Source organism: Scyliorhinus torazame, chromosome 12 (assembly GCF_047496885.1).
Source record: "Scyliorhinus torazame isolate Kashiwa2021f chromosome 12, sScyTor2.1, whole genome shotgun sequence".
NCBI classification, from domain to species: Eukaryota; Metazoa; Chordata; class Chondrichthyes; order Carcharhiniformes; family Scyliorhinidae; genus Scyliorhinus; species Scyliorhinus torazame.
In genome coordinates this window covers 3,371,577-3,390,978 of record NC_092718.1, presented here as the reverse complement: position 1 = coordinate 3,390,978, position 19,402 = coordinate 3,371,577, and the positions used below count along the sequence as shown (strand labels likewise).

The 19,402-nt window shown below is 54.8% G+C and overlaps 1 protein-coding gene across 1 annotated transcript in view; it reads left to right on the top strand.

Moving 5' to 3' along the window:
• LOC140387342 (long-chain fatty acid transport protein 2-like) overlaps nt 1-18,945 on the top strand; it is a 74,377-nt gene extending 55,432 nt beyond the window's left edge. The window contains exons 9-10 of the mRNA XM_072470288.1: nt 13,265-13,395; nt 17,062-18,945. Of these exons, the coding sequence (XP_072326389.1) occupies nt 13,265-13,395; nt 17,062-17,238 (308 nt within the window). The 3' untranslated portion in view covers nt 17,239-18,945. The remainder of the gene's footprint in view (nt 1-13,264; nt 13,396-17,061) is intronic.
• The last annotated feature ends 457 nt before the right edge of the window (nt 18,946-19,402 follow it).

Sequence of the window (19,402 nt, the reverse complement as noted above, 5' to 3'; positions counted from 1 at the left end):
AGGGGGGGGCTTTGCCCCCGACGATGTCCCGGGCACTGATCTCCTTGATCCTGAAGCGGGACAAGGATCCCCTGCAGAGTGGGTTTTACAGACCGATTTCCTTGCTAAATGTAGATGCCAAGGTGCTGGCGAAGGTCTTAGCCACGAAGATTGGGAATTGTGTGCCGCAGATCATCCATGAAGACCAGACGGGGTTTGTGAAGGGGAGACAGTTGAACGCGAATGTGCGGAGGCTTTTGAACGTTATCATGATGCCGGCGAGGGAGGGGGAGGCGGAGATAGTGGTGGTGATGGACGCTGAGAAAGCCTTCGATCAGGTAGAGTGGGGGTACCTGTGGGAGGTGCTGAAGAGGTTCGGGTTTGGGGAGGGGTTTGTCAGGTGGGTTAGGCTGTTGTTTGAGGTCCCGATGGCGAGTGTGGCCACAAACAGGAGGAGGTCCGAATACTTTCAGTTGCACCGAGGGACGAGGCAGGGGTGTCCCCTGTCCCCCCTGCTCTTCGCACTGGCGATTGAACCCCTGGCTATGGCACTGAGGGAGTCAAGGAACTGGAGGGGGTTGGTGCGGGGTGGGGAGGAGCATAGGGTGTCGCTCTATGTGGACGACTTGCTGCTGTATGTGGCGGACCCGGTGGGAGGAATGCCGGAGGTAATGAGGATTCTTCGGGAATTCGGGGACTTTGCGGGGTACAAGCTCAACATGGGGAAGAGCGAGCTGTTCGTGGTGCACCCAGGGGACCAGGAGAGGGGGATTGGCGAGCTCCCACTAAAAAGGGCGGAGAGGAGCTTCAGGTATTTGGGGGTCCAGATGGCCAGGAGCTGGGGGGCCCTGCATAGGCTTAACTTTACAAGGCTGGTGGAGCAAACGGAGGAGGAGTTCAAGAGGTGGGACGCGTTGCCGCTGTCCTTGGCAGGTAGGGTGCAGTCAGTCAAAATGACGGTGCTCCCAAGGTTTTTGTTCCTGTTCCAGTGCCTCCCCGTGTTTATCCCGAAGGCTTTTTTCAGGTGGGTTAACAGGAGTATAATGGGGTTTGTGTGGGCGCGAGGGACTCCGAGGGTGAGAAGGGTATTCCTGGAGCGGAGTAGAGATAGGGGGGGGACTGGCGCTGCCCAACCTTTGTGGGTACTACTGAGCCGCCAATGCGACGATGGTGCACAAGTGGGTGATGGAGGGGGAGGGGGCTGCATGGAAGAGGCTGGAGACGGCGTCCTGTGTGGGTACGAGTCTGGGGGCGCTGGCAACGGCACCGCTGCCGCTCCCTCCAAGGAGCTATACCACGAGCCCAGTGGTGGCGGCTGCTCTCAAAGTTTGGGGACAGTGGAGGCGGCATAGGGGGAAGTTGGGGCCTCGGCGTGGACCCCAATATGGGGGAACCACCGGTTTGCCCCAGGGTTTTCAGGGTGGCACAGGGCAGGGATACGAAAGTTGGGGGACCTGTTTGTGGACGGGAAGTTCCCGAGCCTGGGTGAGCTGGAGGAAAAGTACGGGCTCCCCCCCGGGGAACACCTTCAGGTACTTACAGGTAAGGGTGTTTGCCAGACGGCAGGTGGTGGAATTCCCCCGGCTGCTGCCACGCACAGTACAGGACAGGGTGCTCTCGGGGGGGTGAGTGGGAGTGGGGAAGATCTCGGAAATTTACCAGGTGATGCAGGAGGAGGAGGAGGCCTCGGTGGTGGAGGTAAAAGGTAAGTGGGAGGAGGAGTTGGGAGAGGAGATTGAGGAAGGGACGTGGGCAGATGCCCTAGGGAGGGTGAACTCTTCCTCATCGTGCGCGAGGCTCAGCCTCATACAGTTTAAGGTGCTGCACAGGGCACACATGACCGGGACAAGGATGAGCCGTTTTTTGGGGGGTGAGGACAGGTGTGTTAGGTGCTCAGGGGGCCCAGCAAATCACACCCATATGTTCTGGGCATGCCCAGCGCTGGAGGAATTTTGGAAGGGCGTAGCGAGGACGGTGTCGAGGGTGGTAGGATCCAGGGTCAAACCGGGCTGGGGGCTCGCAATATTTGGGGTGGCAGAGGAGCCGGGAGTGCAGGAGGCGAAAGAGGCTGGAATTCTGGCCTTTGCGACCCTGGTAGCCCGGCGAAGGATTCTCCTTCAGTGGAAAGATACGAGGCCCCCAAGCGTGGAATCCTGGATCAGCGATATGGCAGTGTTTATTAAGTTGGAGAGGGTGAAATTCTCCTTGAGAGGGTCGGTACAAGGGTTCTTTAGGCGGTGGCAACCGTTCTTAGACTTCCTGGCAGAACGGTAGACAATGGTCAGCAGCAGCAGCAACCAGGGGTGGCCGGGGGGGGGGGGGGTTTACTTTATAATTATTATTGTTTTTGTTATTTACACTGGAGGGTCTGAGGGGGTGTATATACCTGTTGTGTTAGGTCAGGGTGTTAATGTTAATTTATTATTTATGTACAGGGGGGAGGGGGGTATGGAGGGTTGATTTTCTGGACTGTGTTTTGTACTTAACCCTGTTGGGTTCTTTTTTCATTTTGTTATTGATATTTTATGAAAACCTTAAAAAAAGCAACCCTAAAATAGTAACAAACAATACCCCACTTCTCCCGCCCTTTACCCAATTACCCGTACAATAAATTCCCTGTCCTTATTTAACATTACCATGCCTTTATTTTATCCTCATGCACATTCCATAATTCCCTGTTTTGGGGATAAACGTCTTGCGCAGTGTTCCTGAGTGACCCTGGCTGTAGATTGTTGACGAGGAGCTGAGTTAAGTCAGAGCGAATCCTCGTTTCACGTAGGCGGTTGGGTTGGGGTCCAGTGGCGGTTTTGCCGGTGAGCGGCCCCGCACCTCGGCGATCGGCATCAAGGTGGTGGCTGCCATTGAGACCGATGTTGTGGACAATGATTCCGGCTCTATGGTGCAGGCTGTTTGGTCCTGACTTGGATAAGCTGCAAAGTATCCCCGGCAGAATGGTGGAAGCGGAGTAGAGAATCTTTGGTAGTTGTTTTTGACAGCACAGAGGTATTGGGCCAAAGGGCCTCTTCGTCGCCTGGGCGTTGCCATGGCAGTGGTGAAGCCACTTCATTCGCTGTAATTTTCGAGCGATCCTGAGGATTGTTGAACGATCCTGTCATGGCTTTGACCTTTCCCAGCGACACAGATGGTGTTATTATCCTGCTGTTCAAAAAAAAAATGTACAGCACAGGAACAGGCCCTTCGGCCCTCCAAGCCTGCGCCGACCATGCTGCCCGTCTAAACTACAATGTTCTACACTTCCTGGGTCCGTATCCCTCTATTCCCATCCTATTCATGTATTTGTCAAGATGCCCCTTAAACCTCACTATCGTCCCTGCTTCCACCACCTCCTCCGGCAGCGAGTTCCAGGCACCCACTACCCTCTGTGAAAAAAACTTGCCTCATACATCTCCTCTAAACCTTGCCCCACGCACCTTATACCTATGCCCCCTAGTAATTGACCACTCTACCCTGGGGAAAAGTCTCTGACTATTCACTCTGTCTATGCCCCTCATAATTTTGTAGACCTCTATCCGGTCGCCCCTCAACCTCTGTCGTTCCAGTGAGAACAAACCGAGTTTATTCAGCCGCTCCTCATAGCTAATGCCCTCCATAGCAGGCAACATCCTGGTAAATCTCTTCTGCGCCCTCTCTAAAGCCTCCAGATCCTTCTGGTAGTGTGGCGACCAGAATTGAACACTATACTCCAAGTGTGGCCTAACTAAGGTTCTATACAGCTGCAACATGACTTGCCAATTCTTATACTCAATGCCCCGGCCAATGAAGGCAAGCATGCCGTATGCCTTCTTGACTACCTTCTCCACCTGTGTTGCCCCTTTCAGTGACCTGTGGACCTGTACACCTAGATCTCTCTGACTTTCAATACTCACAAGGGTTCTACCATTCACTGTATATTCCCTACCTGTATTAGACCTTCCAAAATGCATTACCTCACATTTGTCCGAATTAAACTCCATCTGCCATCTCGCCGCCAAGTCTCCAAACGATCTAAACCTGCTGTATCCTCTGACAGCCCTCATCGCCATCCGCAATTCCACCAACCTTTGTGTCGTCCGCAAAGTTACTAATCAGACCAGTTACATTTTCCTCCAAATCATTTATATATACTACAACAGCAAAGGTCCCAGCACTGATCCCTGTGGAACACCACTGGTCACAGCCCTCCAATGAGAAAAGCATCCTTCCATTGCTACTCTCTTCCTCCTATGACCTAGCCAGTTCTGTATCCACCTTGCCAGCTCACCCCTGATCCCGTGTGACTTCACCTTTTGTACTAGTCTACCATGAGGGACCTTGTCAAAGGCCTTACTGAAGTCCATATAGACAACATCCACTACCCTACCTGCATCAATCATCTTTGTGACCTCCTCGAAAAACTCTATCAAGTTAGTGAGACACGGCCTCCCCTTCACAAAACCATGCTGCCTCTCACTAATACGTCCATTTGCTCCCAAATGGGAGTAGATCCTGTCTCGAAGAATTCTCTCCAGTAATTTCCATACCACTGACGTAAGGCTCACTGGCCTGTAGTTCCTGGGATTATCCTGGACTTTATTCCCTTGTGATTATTCTGTTGATTTCATGTTATTGTCTTTTCTCCGAGCAAGAGCTTGCGATGTGTGAACATGAGGGCGAAGGTTGTCTGTTATCCTGTTTCAGCAAAAACCACATTGAGTGGGTGAAATGAAATGTAGTTTGTGCAGTTTTGCTCCTTTTATTTATGTCCTGTAATCCTTGCAATTCCGAGAAGGGAGTGATTTTCGACACCCCTCATCTTGTGTATGGAGAAGATGAATGGAGCCAGGGAGGTGGATGGCTGGGGTGGTGGTCGGGTTAGATTAGTCCTCATTTGGATTGAAGAAAGCCCCAAGTGCGAGGTAATTGTATCAGGTTTTTATTTTGTCTTTTTTATTACTTTGAATTTTGAGAATCCATGTGTATACTGGAAACATACACATGAAGCAGGAGGAGGCCATTCGGCCCCTCGAGCCTGCTCTGCCGTTCATTATGATCCAAGCTGTTCATCAAGTTCGATACCCTGATCCTGCCTTCCCCCCATATCCTTTGATCCCTTTAGCCCCAAAAACTATATCTAATTCCTTCTTGAAATTACCCAATGTTCTAACCTCAACTACTTTCTGTGGGAGCGAATTCCACAGATTCACCGCTCTCTGGGTGAAGACATTTCACCTCACCTCAGTCCTAAAAAGTTTAGCCCTTATCCTCAAACTGTGATCCCTTGTGGGGGGAGAGTGGGAGCGGAGGGGGGAGCGGGTTGGGGGGGGGGGTGAGCCAGATGGGGGTGGGGCTGGGAGAGTGGGGGGGGAGCGGGTTCAGGGGGAGGGAGGAGCCAGATGGGGGTGGGAGAGGGGGTGGGTGGGTGGGAGCGGGTTGGGGGGGGTGCGTGGGTGTGGGGCAGGAGCGGGATGGGAGTGGTGGGGGGGGGGGCAGGGGGGTGGTGGGAGTGGGGGGGATGGGGGTGGTGGGGGGGGGCAGGGGGGTGGTGGGAGTGGGGGGGATGGGGGTGGTGGGAGTGGGGGGGATGGGGGTGGTGGGGGGGGCAGGGGGTGGTGGGAGTGGGGGGGATGGGGGTGGTGGGGGGGGCAGGGGGGTGGTGGGAGTGGGGAGGATGGGGGTGGGAGAGGGGGTGGGTGGGTGGGGGGGGGCAGGGGGGTGGGAGGAGTGGGGAGGATGGGGGTGGGAGAGGGGGTGGGTGGGTGGGGGGGGGCAGGGGGGTGGGAGGGGTGGGGGTGGTGGGGGGGGGCAGGGGGGTGGTGGGAGTGGGGGAGATGGGGGTGGGAGAGGGGGTGGGTGGGTGGGGGGGGCAGGGGGGTGGTGGGAGTGGGGGGGATGGGGGTGGTGGGGGGGGCAGGGGGGTGGTGGGAGTGGGGGGGATGGGGGTGGGAGAGGGGGTGGGTGGGTGGGGGGGGGGCAGGGGGGTGGGGGTGGGGAGCTGCTATTCCGCCTGGCGGTAACTCACTTCAGGTATTTTGGAGTTGCAGGTGGCCTGGGGTTGGGAACGGCTTTGGAAGTTCGATTTCACTAGTTTGGTGGGGCGGGGGGGTGAAGGCCGATTTGTCGAGTTGGGACAATCCCCCGCTGTCATTGCCGGGCCCGGGCAGGCAGTGAAAATTAATGTTTTGCCGCGATTCCTGTTTTTATTCCGACTTCGGCTGGTCTTTACCCAGGGTCTCCTCCATGGGGGGGGTCAGGCCCATCTCCTCATTCAGTTGAGGAGGGGGTAGTGTTGGCCAGGATTTGGGGCTGGTATTGCAGAGGGGGCGGCACACAGGGGGGGTCAGGCCTCCCAAACCTGCGGTATTATTATTGGGTGGCGGATGTGGAGAAGGTGCAGAATTGGAGCAAAGAGGTGAGGGGGGGTGGAGGGCTCTGTGGGTGAGGAGGGGGGGTGGGGGGCCCTGTGGGTGAGAGGGGGTGGGGGGCCCTGTGGGTGAGAAGGGGGGGTGGGGGGCTCTGTGGGTGAGGAGGGGGCTGGAGGGCCCTGTGGGTGAGGAGGGAGGGGTGGGGGGCTCTGTGGGTGAGGGGTGGTGGGCACTGTGGGTGAGGAGGGGGGTGGAGGGCCCTGTGGGTGAGGAGGGGGGTGGGGGGCTCTGTGGGTGAGGAGGGGGGGGTGGGGGCTCTGTGGGTGAGGAGGGGGGGTGGGGGGCCCTGTGGGCGAGAGGGGGGTGGGGGGCCCTGTGGGTGAGGAGGGGGGTGGGGGGCCCTGTGGGTGAGGAGGGGGGTGGGGGGCCCTGTGGGTGAAGGGGGAGCTCTGTGGGCGAGGAGGGGGGGTGGGGGGCTCTGTGGGTGAGGAGGGGGGGTGGGGGGTCCCTGTGGGTGAGGAGGGGGGGTGGGGGGCTCTGTGGGTGAGGAGGGGGGGGTGGGGGGCCCTGTGGATGAGGGGGGTGGGGGGCCCTGTGGGTGAGGAGGGGGGGTGGGGGGCCCTGTGGGTGAGGAGGGGGGGTGGGTGGCCCTGTGGGTGAGGGGGGGGGGCTCTGTGAGTGAGGAGGGGGGGTGGGCGTGGGGGGCCCTGTGGGTGAGGAGGGGGGGTGGGGGGCCCTGTGGGTGAGGAGGGGGGTGGAGGGCCCTGTGGGTGAAGGGAGGTGGCTCTGTGGGTGAGGAGGGGGGTGGGGGGCCCTGTGGGTGAAGAGGGGGGTGGGGGCCCTGTGGGTGAGGGGGGGGTGGGGGCTCTGTAGGTGAGGGGGGGGGTGGGAGGCCCTGTGGGTGAGGAGGGGGGGTGGGGGGCCCTGTGGGTGAGGAGGGGGGTGGGGGGCTCTGTGGGTGAGGAGGGAGGGTGGGGGGCCCTGTGGGTGAGGAGGGGGGTTGGGGGGCCCTGTGGGTGAGGAGGGGGGGTGGGGGGCCCTGTGGGTGAGGGGGGTGGGGGGCCCTGTGGGTGAGGAGGGGGGGTGGGGGGCCCTGTGGGTGAGGAGGGGGGGTGGGGGGCCCTGTGGGTGAGGAGGGGGGGTGGGTGGCCCTGTGGGTGAGGGGGGGGCTCTGTGAGTGAGGAGGGGGGGTGGGTGTGGGGGGCCCTGTGGGTGAGGAGGGGGGTGGAGGGCCCTGTGGGTGAAGGGAGGTGGCTCTGTGGGTGAGGAGGGGGGGTGGGGGGCCCTGTGGGTGAGGAGGGGGGTGGGGGCCCTGTGGGTGAGGGGGGGGTGGGGGCTCTGTAGGTGAGGGGGGGTGGGAGGCCCTGTGGGTGAGGAGGGGGGGTGGGGGGCCCTGTGGGTGAGGAGGGGGGTGGGGGGCTCTGTGGGTGAGGAGGGAGGGTGGGGGGCCCTGTGGGTGAGGAGGGGGGTTGGGGGGCCCTGTGGGTGAGGAGGAGGGGTGGGGGGCCCTGTGGGTGAGGATAGAGGCCTGGCAACGCCACCACTCCCAGCGGCACCAGGAAAGTACTCAGTGAGCCGGGTGGTGGTGGACAGGTTGCAGATTTAGAACAAAGAACAAAGAAATGTGCAGCACAGGAACAGGCCCTTCGGCCCTCCAAGCCCGTGCCGACCATTCTGCCCGACTAAACAAATCTTCTACACTTCCTGGGTCCGTATCCCTCTATTCCCATCCTATTCATGTATTTGTCAAGATGCCCCTTAAATGTCACTATCGTCCCTGCTTCCACCACCTCCTCCGGTAGCGAGTTCCAGGCACCCACTACCCTCTGTGTAAAAAACTTGCCTCGTACATCTATTCTAAACCTTGCCCCTATCACCTTAAACCTATGCCCCCTAGTAATTGACCCCTCTACCCCGGGGAAAAGCCTCTGACTATCCACTCTGTCTATGCCCCTCATAATCTTGTCGTGATCTGGAGGCAGGTGAGGCGACACTTGCAAGCTGGGGGCCGGGTCAGGGGCTGCCGATCGGGGGAATCATGGGTGCGAGTTGGGGGGATGGATGTGTGGATTCGGGGATGGGGGAGAAGGGGATCATGGACATGAAGGACTTGTTCCTGGGGGGGTGGGGAGGCGATTCACGAGTTTAGAGGAGCTGGGAGAGAAGTTTGGGTTGGCCCAGGGGAAGGGTTTAGGTACCTGCAGGTTCGGGGCTTTACAATGAAGGTTTCCTGACCTTCCGATAGCGCCGGCCTCCTCGTTGCTGGAGGCGATGCTGTCAGTGGGGGAATTGGGGAGGGGGGTCGTCTCGGCGATGTAGGGGAAGATCCTGGAGGAGGAGAGGGTGTCCATGGAGGGGTTACGGTGAAGTGGGAGGAGAGCGGGGGCGCGGGGTGGGGCTGCGGTGTGAGGGGCTGCGGTGTGAGTGAGGCGTGTTGCTGGTGTTGAGGGAGAAGTGTTGCTGGTGTTGAGTGAGGTGTGCGCTGGTGTTGAGGGAGATGTGTGCTGGTGTTGAGGGAGATGTGTGCTGGTGTTGCTGGTGTTGAGTGAGGTGTGTGCTGGTGTTGAGTGAGGTGTGTGCTGGTGGTGAGGCAGGTGTTACTGGTGTTGAGGGAGGCATGTTGCTGGTGTTGAGGGAGATGTGTGCTGGTGTTGCTGGTGTTGAGTGAGGTGTGTGCTGGTGGTGAGGCAGGTGTTGCTGGTGTTGAGTGAGGTGTGTGCTGGTGTTGAGGGAGATGTGTGCTGGTGTTGCTGGTGTTGAGTGAGGCGTGTTGCTGGTGTTGAGTGAGGTGTGTTGCTGGTGTTGAGTGAGGCATGTTGCTGGTGTTGAGGGAGATGTGTGCTGGGGTGTTGAGTGAGGTGTGTGCTGGTGTTGAGGGAGATGTGTGCTGGTGTTGAGGGAGATGTGTGCTGGTGTTGCTGGTGTTGAGTGAGGTGTGTGCTGGTGTTGAGTGAGGTGTGTGCTGGTGGTGAGGCAGGTGTTAATGGTGTTGAGGGAGGCCTGTTGCTGGTGTTGAGGGAGATGTGTGCTGGTGTTGAGTGAGGTGTGTGCTGGTGTTGAGGGAGATGTGTGCTGGTGTTGAGTGAGGTGTGTGCTGGTGGTGAGGCAGGTGTTGCTGGTGTTGAGTGAGGTGTGTGCTGGTGTTGAGGGAGATGTGTGCTGGTGTTGAGTGAGGCGTGTTGCTGGTGTTGAGTGAGGTGTGTTGCTGGTGTTGAGTGAGGCATGTTGCTGGTGTTGAGGGAGATGTGTGCTGGTGTTGAGTGAGGTGTGTGCTGGTGGTGAGGGAGGTGTTACTGGTGTTGAGTGAGGTGTGTGCTGGTGTTGAGGGAGATGTGTGCTGGTGTTGCTGGTGTTGAGTGAGGCGTGTTGCTGGTGTTGAGGGAGATGTGTGCTGGTGTTGCTGGTGTTGAGTGAGGTGTGTGCTGGTGGTGAGGGAGGTGTTACTGGTGTTGAGTGAGGTGTGTGCTGGTGTTGAGGGAGATGTGTGCTGGTGTTGCTGGTGTTGAGTGAGGTGTGTGCTGGTGGTGAGGGAGGTGTTACTGGTGTTGAGTGAGATGTGTGCTGGTGTTGAGGGAAATGTGTACTGGTGCTGTCCGAACATGGGGTGAGTAACCTATCCTGAACTCGCAAGATGGTTGTGAGCAATTCCCACGTGGGGAGGAATGCTCCATTTGACCATGTTTCCATGGCTTTATTCTGCTCTCCCTTGTTCTCTGGTGATGTGGATAGGCACCAAGTTGGGTCTGATGATTGTACTGAGACAGGTTATATTGCTGTTTACCTATCCTCCTCTGTACCCATGTAAGTTTGATTGATTGATTGATTTGATTTATTGTCACATTACCGAAGTACAGTGAAAAGTATTTTTCTGCTGCCGAGGGAACGTACACAGTACGTACATAGTAGACAAAAGAATAATCAACAGAGAACATTGACAAATGGTACATTGCCAAACAGCGATTGGTTACAGTGCGGAACAAGGGGCCAAACAAAGCAGATACATGAGCAAGAGCAGCATAGGGCGTCGTGAATAGTGTTCTTACAGGGAGCAGATCAGTCCGAGGGGGAGTCGTTGAGGAGTCCAGTAGCTGTGGGGAAGAAACTGTTCCTATGTCTGGATGTGCGGGTCTTCAGATTTCTGTACCTTCTGCCTGATGGAAGGGTCTGGAAGAAGGCAATGCCTGGGTGGGAGGGGTCTCTGATAATGCTGTCTGCGGCAGTGGGAGGTGTACGCAGAATCAATGTGGGGGTGGAAAGTTGGGTGATGCATTGGGCTGAGTTCACCACACCCTGCAGTTTGTTGTGATCTCGGACTGAGCAGTCGCCATACCAAGCTGTGACATTTTTATTTCTTGCTGAGCAGTACCAATCCTGTGGTTTTGTGGCGCTGTTTGTTAAAATGCAATAAACATATTTGATATGGTTTTCCTTAATATCGTGAAACATTTGATCATCCCGTAACTTCCAAAGTTACAGGAAATACAGCACCAGTTTGTGAATTCTTTCCTCCTAATTTAACTGTTGAAGCCAAGGTGTCTTTATCGTAAACCACCATTGCAGTCTGTCCTGGGTTAGTATAGCCAAACAGGCGTGCTCTCATGATCTCTGTCCTGGGCCTACTGTGAAATTCCAGTGAAGCCCAACCCAGATTGGAGGAACAGCGAATCATCTTCCAATTAGGCACTTTACAACCTTCTGGACTTAATTCAACAATTTCAGAGTGCATATCCCCCCAGTGCCAGTCTACATCCGATTCTCGTGTTTTTTTTAATACATTTTTTCCAATTAAGGGGCAATTTAGCGTGGCCAATCCACCCACCCTGCACATCTTTGGGTTGTGGGGGTGAGACCCACCCAGACACGGGGAGAATGTGCAAACTCCACACGGACAGTGACCCAGAGCCGGGATCGAACCTGGGACCTCGGCGCCGTGCAGCAGCAGTGCTAACCACTGCGTTTTGCTTTCAGACAACAGACATTTATTCTGCTATTAAGACCTACTCTGGATTTATGCTTGGTTCTTTTATGACTACCGTTCTCACTCTCTTTGCCTTTTGTTACATGCCCTCTTTGTAGTTTAATCTAACCTGACCTCTAACCTGTCCCCAACCTTTTCTTTTTGCTTCACGTCCCCTTCCATAAAATACAGTTTCTCTTCCTTTTGTAAGCCCTGAGGAAACGTTAACTCCGGTTTCTCAGATATTGTCAGACTTGCTGAACTTTCCCAGCTTTTTCTGTTTTCATTTCTGATCTCCAACTAGTCTAGTTTTATTCTAAACGTTTGCTCTGGACTGCTCACTAACCTTTGTGCATTTCTAACTTCCAGCACTCATGGCTGCACTTGCAACTGCCTGTGCTCCAGGCCTGGCCTTGTCCTCATTGTCTTCCGGGATGTCTGACCAGCTACCCAGCTGTCTTTTGTAAAATGTAAGCAGCCACCCCCTTACCCAGGCATTCGTCTTTTATTAAATGTGTTTCTTCTCTCTCCCCTCGATTGTTTCATACAATCTCTCAAAAGTTTATTTTCGTCAGACCTGATCAAAATTCTTTCTTTACTTCATAGCTTCATATTAAAAAAAATAAACTTACCGCCTCTCTGCCTCACTAACTTCCCATTTTACAATTTATATATGTTTCCCTTTGAACTAAAACAACCAACTTCAAAACTAGCTGTTTTATTGCTTTGTGAAACTTTTATTGAAGTTCCTCTTGGTTCATAAGACACAGGATCTGAATTAGGCCACTCGGCCCATCGAGTCTGCTCCGCCATTCAATCATGGCTGATATTTTCCCATCCCCATTCTCCTGCCTTCACCCCATAACCCCTGATCCACTTATTGATCTGCAGCCCGCCTGCTTCCTCAATACTACCTGTCCCTCTACAGATCTTTGTATCATCTGCAAACTTAGCAACTGTGCCTTCAGTTCCTTCTTCCAGATCATTAATGTATATTGTGAAAAGTTGTGGTCCCAGCACCGACCCCTGAGGCACACCACTAGTCACCAGCTGCCATCCTGAAAAAGACCCCTTTACCCCCACTCTCTGCCTTCTGCCAGTCAGCCAATCCTCTGTCCATGCCAGGATCTTACCCTTAACACCATGGGCTCTTAACTTATTTAACAGTCTCCTATGCGGCACTTTATCAAAACCATTTCTTACTGATGGTTAGACCTTTGCAGCCTCTCTATCTCTGAATATAATTACACCAATCACATCCCCAGCAACCTGCATTCCAGTATATGAGAGTTATCACAGTGATAGCACCACAGAAAATATATTATCATTTCTAGCTTTCTTGACAATGTGCACTCAATTTATCATAGAATTTACAGGGCAGAAGGAGGCCATTCAGCCCATCGAGTCTGCACCGGCTCTTTGAAAGAGCACCCTACCCAAGCCCACATCTCCACCCTATCCCCATAGCCCAGTAACCCCACTCAACACTAAGGGCAATTTATCATGGTCAATCCCCCTAACCTGCACATCTTTGGACTGTGGGAGGAAACCGGAGCACCCGGAGGAAACCCACGCAGACACGGGGAGAACGTGCAGACTCCGCACAGACAGTGACCCAAGCCGGGAATCGAACCTGGGACCCTGGAGCTGTGAAGCAATTGTGCTAACCACCATTTAAAAACATTTTTTTTTTAAATTTAGAGGGCCCAATTCTTTTTTCCAATTAAGCAGCAATTTTGCGTGGTTAATCCACCCACCCTGCACATCTTTGGGTTTTGGGGGTGGGAGCCACTCAGACAGGGGAAGAATGTGCAAACTCCACACGGACAGTGACCCAGAGCCGGGATCGAACCCGGGTCCTCGTCGCCGTAAGGCAGCAGTGCTAACCACTGTGCCACCCTAATTTGCATTCAGTTCAAATACATTTTTTTTTTCTTCAGCTTAATCCTAATAAGCAGACATTTACACTGGACATGTTGCCTTTTAGGCCTTGAAGGTAGAGCTGGAATGGCAGCTATTCAGCTGCAGAGTGGAAGTGACTTTGATGGAGCACAGCTGTATGGACATGTGACAACTAACCTGCCGAGTTATGCTCGGCCACGCTTTCTGAGACAACAGGTGAGTCCTGAGTGCCTTTACAGAAAACCTTTGATATTTTCTCTGGGGCTAAATGTATATATTATATAGACGGCTGGATTCTCCGACCCCGACACCAAAATCGCGTTCGGCAACGAGGCAGAAAGCCCCTGATGACGGCCAAATCGGGGCGGCCCATCGTTCGCAATGCTGCTCCCCCTGAAAAGCGGCGTACTCTAAGAGTAAGCTGCACGCTGTATCCACGGCCTCAGGCCATTGCCTGAGGCCCACCCCCCCGGATTCTCCGTCCCCGACCGGCCGGGTTCCCGACAGCGTGGGACTCGCATGGTCCCGCCCGTCATGAACTCAGCATGGCAGCTGCGGATTCAGTCCAGGTCCGCCACAGTCGGGGGAGGGCCGATCCGCGGGCAGGGGGGTCTTCAATCGGGGCTGGGGACACTGCGGGGTGGGGGGGCTGTCCGGGGCCCGCGAGCGGCCGGAGGGGGTACTATTTTTGCTGTCTGGGTTTGCGGGCTGCGTCCGCCATGAAGCACGGCGCGGCCGCTGCAGGCCCCCCCCCCCTGCACATGCGCAGCCACGGACCCGCAATGCTCTACGCTGCCTCCCTGCCAGCCCCTCCCCCGGAGCAGTGAATCGGTGGGCGTTTTGCGCCAGTTTCCTGTTTTCACACCGCTGTGGGAATTTAGTCTCCCAAACAGAGAATCCAGCCCAGAGTCTCTATTGTACAGAATATAGGGATGGTATTATATAGGGATGGTATTATATAGGGATGGTATATAGGGTCTGTATTATATTCGGACAATATTACATAGAGGCTATATTATGGGAACAATTTAATTTAAAATTGCGATCGTAATGTCATACAAGATCGCATTAGATCTCGTGAAGTGTGGTGAATCGAGTAAATCCAGAAAGAGCCCTGTCCCAGCAACTACCTGCCACATCTCAGCCCCGCTCAGGTGTGACGTGGACAGTCGATCGCACCTTTAGAATCTTTTTCATCACTGGGGGCTGACCTCACTGCCAGGCCGGCCCCTCAGAGATTGGGTCACCATTTCGAAAGGGTACCCCGATCTCCAAGTGAGCTTCAAGGTCAACCCCACATACACACACACACACGTAGGCATTATCCCTCCCACGATGAGTTCGCTGAGGCACCAGCCTGGAAATGCCAAAGTGTCCGGGTGCCCTGGGGAAAGCCAGGGTCTACCCGGCCCTGTCCCTAACCACCCAGGGCCTCCAATGGCCTGGGTGCCCGTTCCACCTGGTCCACGTGGACACAATATGTATATGTTGTGTTGCCCTATTATGTATTTTCTTTTATTCCCTTTTCTTCCCGTGTACTTAATGATCTGTTGAGCTGCTCGCAGAGAAATACTTTTCACTGTACCTCGGTACACGTGACAATAAACAAATCCAATCCAATCCAGTAGTAAATGGCCCCTGGCTGCGGTCTCCCCAGGGAGGCTGGTAGATGCTGGAAGCGAATTAGATCTGGCATCAGCACGGTTAAGTGGGTCTTCTGGCGACCCGGTTGGAAGCAAGAAGACGCTGCGAGACCAGGTACGTGATATTGATCCACGTGGGCCACCTGATGGTGTTGTTGAAGAAATGCTTTTGCAGGCTGCTGATGCTCTTGTTGCTGGTGTGGTGAGTGCTGTGTGTAACTGGCTCATCACCAACGGTTAAACATGCTGGAATCAAGGATGTTCAACTGCACCTTGAGCTCCAGTGGAATATGTGGATGGCAGGATTTGGTTCTGGTGAGATTGGGCCTGCACAGCCGCGGCTCCTGTGCACAGACTGGCACCCTGTGGAGGAGGTGGACACCTGCTCCCGGTGGCCATGAAGGTCATACAGATGTAAACCTCTACGCCACGGGGTCATTCCAGGGCTCAAGCAGGGAGCTGTGTGTCATAACCCCATCTTCAGCTCACAAGAGTATCTGTCAGGTCATGGGTCATGCCCGGGCATCAGACCATAATCACCTTCGACTTGGACCAGGCCACCAAGATGCCCGACTGCAGGATCTGTCTCCATCACGGGGATGCCCCAGGGGGCAATCGATGAAACGCCTGTCGCGTTGCACGCACTGGGGAGTGCCCTTTATTAACAGGTCACTGTCTGTGCGGAGTCTGCACGTTCTCCCCGTGTCTGCATGGGTTTCCTCCGGGTGCTCCGGTTTCCTCCCACAAATCCCCAAAGATATGCTGTGGGATTCTGCGACCACCTGCTGGGTCGGAGAATCCCTGGGGGGGGGGGGGGGCGGCGTGAATCCCTCCCCACCGCTCCGATGCCGGCGGGCTCGGGGATCACGCCACGTCGGTCGGGGGCCATTGGCAGCGCCCCCCCCCCCCGGCAATCCTCCCCCGATGGGCCGAGCAGCTGTCAGTTTCTGGCCAGTCCCGCCGGAGTGGAATGGACATGGTCCCACACGGGGGGGGGGGGGGGGGGGGGGGCACGGGGGCATCCGGTTCCATGGGGGTGGACCCACGGTGGCCTGGCTCGCGATCGGGACCCACCGATCTGCGGGCGGGCCTGTACCGTGGGGGCACTCCTTCCTTCTGCACCGGCCTCTGTCGGGCTTCGCCATGGCCGGCGCGGAGAAGGGAACCACTGCATATGCGCAAGAATACGCCGGCGGTTCCGCGCATGCGCTAACTCGCGCGGCCCTTCGCCGCCGGCCCAACCCCTCAGGCGCCGGCCTAGCCCCCAGAAGTGCGGAGGATTCCGCAACTTCTGGTTGGCCCGACGCCGGAGTGGTTCGCGCTATTATTTTACGCTGGCGTCGGGCCGATGGGGAGCTCGGGACAGTCCTGCCCTGGCGGTTAGGTGAATTGGACATTGTGAATTCTCCCTCTGTGTACCCGGAGGGTGGCGACTAGGGGATTTTCTCAATAACTTCATTGCAGTGTTGATCATAATCATAGAATTTACAGTGCAGAAGGAGGCCTTTCGGCCCATTGAGTCTGCACAGGCCCTTGGAAAGAGCACCCCACTTAAGGCCACACCTCCCCCCTATCGCTGTAACCCAGCAACCCCATTTAACCTAAGGGCAATTGATCATGGCCAATCCACCTAACCTGCACATCTTTGGACTGTGGGAGGAAACCGGAGCACCCGGAGGAAACCCACGCAGACACGGGGAGAACATGCAGACTCCGCACAGACAGTGACCCAAGCCGGAATCGAACCTGGGTCCCTGGCGCTGTGAAGCAACTGTGCTAACCACTGTGCAAAAGTGCTGCCCATTATTATATAGGGACTATATAAAATAGGGTCTGCATTATATTAGAACTACACTATATCGAGTGTTATATAGGGTCTATGTTATATATTTTACAGAATCTATGTTATGTAGGGTCTAAATAACATATAAGGTCTGTTATACAGGTCTATATTTTATAGCATCCATATTATAGAAGGATTATGTAATATTCCTCAGATTCACAGTCTTCTCGCCCAATTCTTTAATCTGAACTTGTAAATGATGCCAGTCCGGGGGCAGCTGCGACAGTCCCAACTGGGAGCCGAGGCGGACACTCGGAGTGCTCACACAGTCTGTGCGGAAACCAGTTTTCAGATTGGAAACGGATTCCTCTCCGACTCACAGAATAGAGTGACGAGAGATATTCAGAGAGGATCAGGGAGCAGGAAGTGTAAGTAATTGTTTATATTTTCTTTCAGACAAGGATAGAGACGACAGGAACCTTTAAATACTATAAAGTCACGTTGGTGAAGGAAGGTTTTAATCCAACGACTGTTCAAGACTCACTTTTCTTCCTTGATGACCAGAAAAGAAGCTACATGCGAATGGATGAAGGAATTTATAACTCCATCATCACTGGCCAGATCAGACTGTGAATCCTGAATGCCTATTCCGAGTGCCTTACTGTAGAATTGGGTTCTTCGGCGGGTTCTGTCCAATGCTTTGTTTATAAGGTTTTGTGTTGTGAAGAGCTGGTGAGTGATGTGAGCTACAAACCAAATTCAGAAATCCCTCACTCCACATCTAATCTCCGCTTCCCCAGCCGCGCTATCTGCGGCACTGCACCGGTCGCTGGCGGCATGAGTCCCTCTTCCCGCCGCTGGACAATCGGATTTCCCATTGAAGTCGCTCCGCTGGGAAACCTCCGGCAGGGTGCACTGCAGCTTAAAGGCTGGTTTAGCACACTGGGCTAAATCGCTGGCTTTGAAAGCAGACCAAGGCAGGCCAGCAGCACGGTTCAATTCCCGTAACAGCCTCCCCGAACAGGCGCTGGAATGTGGTGACTAGGGGCTTTTCACAGTAACTTCATTTGAAGCCCACTTGTGACAATAAGCGATTTTCATTTCATTTCATTTCATTTTCAAAAGCGAATCCCATTAGCAGGATAATTCTGGCCTAAAGGTCAAATAGTTTTGTTGATTCTTCCCCAGATAATGAGAGTTGGAAAAAAATGAAAACAATGACACCGGGATTTATTCCTGTTAATAAGTAACATCCTGCTTGGCTGGAAATCAACTGCTGACCTGGTCACGTCTCTCTCTCTCTCCCTCCCTCCTGTGCCCCCCCCCCCCCAACCCTCTGTCCCTCTCTCTTTCACTGTCCCCTTCTCGCACTCCCACCACATCGACCCCTCCCCCTTTCTCTGTCCCTCTCTCTTTCTTCCTCTCTGTCCCCCACTCCCTCTCTCCTCTCCCTCCTTTCCGCTCTCGCTCTTCCCACCTCCCCATTTTGATAATGGAAAATCCCACTCCTTTGTAAGCTGGTGTCACTCTCACAGGCCTCGTTGTTTCAGATATAATCCCCCCTATTGCTGCAAACTATTTTGACAATTGACAGATTCTCCTTGCTTGAAATTGTGGCTGAGGCTGTTTTGAACACGTCTCCCATTTCATTGAGCTCGATCAAAGATCTGTTTGAGCAGAATTCTCAGCTGGTCTCACTGGGCAAGACACCACTGAAATATCCCCAACCCACATGGTCATATCGCAGCACACGGTCATATCACAGCACACGGTCATATCGCAGCACACGGTCATATCGCAGCACACGGTCATATCACAGCACACGGCCATATCACAGCACACGGTCATATCGCAGCACACGGTCATATCGCAGCACACGGTCATGTCACAGCACACGGTCATATCACAGCACACGGTCATGTCACAGCACATGGTCATATCGCAGCACACGGTCATATCGCAGCACACGGTCATATCGCAGCACACGGTCATATCGCAGCACACGGTCATATCGCAGCACACGGCCATATCGCAGCACACGGTCATGTCGCAGCACACGGTCATGTCGCAGCACACGGTCATGTCGCAGCACACGGTCATGTCGCAGCACACGGTCATGTCGCAGCACACGGTCATTGTGGTGGTCTGTGTTAGGAGGACTACGGTACCTAGTAATGCCGGAATACCATTGGTGGAGAATGTACTTGTTCCCATTGGGTAAGCTTGTATATTAGCTCCGCCCTGTAAGGCGGGGTATAGGAGCCCGTGCCGCCCCAGCAGCTTTCTTCTGTACCTGCGCTGCTGGGGGAAACATCTCGCGTATTAAAGCCTTCAATTGTCTCCAACCTCGTTTCTGGGGTTATTGATCGTGCATCAGTCATATCGCAGCACACGGTCTTATCACAGCACACGGTCTTATCACAGCACACGGTCATGTCGCAGCACACGGTCATGTCGCAGCACACGGCCATATCGTAGCACACGGTCATATCACAGCACACGGTCATATCGCAGCACACGGTCATATCGCAGCACACGGTCATATCACAGCACACGATCATATCGCAGAACACGGTCTTATCGCAGCACGCGGTCATATCACAGCACACGGTCATATCGCAGCAGACGGTCATATCGCAGCACACGGCCATATCGCAGCACACGGTCATATCACAGCACACGGTCATATCGCAGAACACGGTCTTATCGCAGCACACGGTCATATCACAGCACACGGTCATATCGCAGCACACGGTCATATCGCAGCACACGGTCATATCACAGCACACGGTCATAT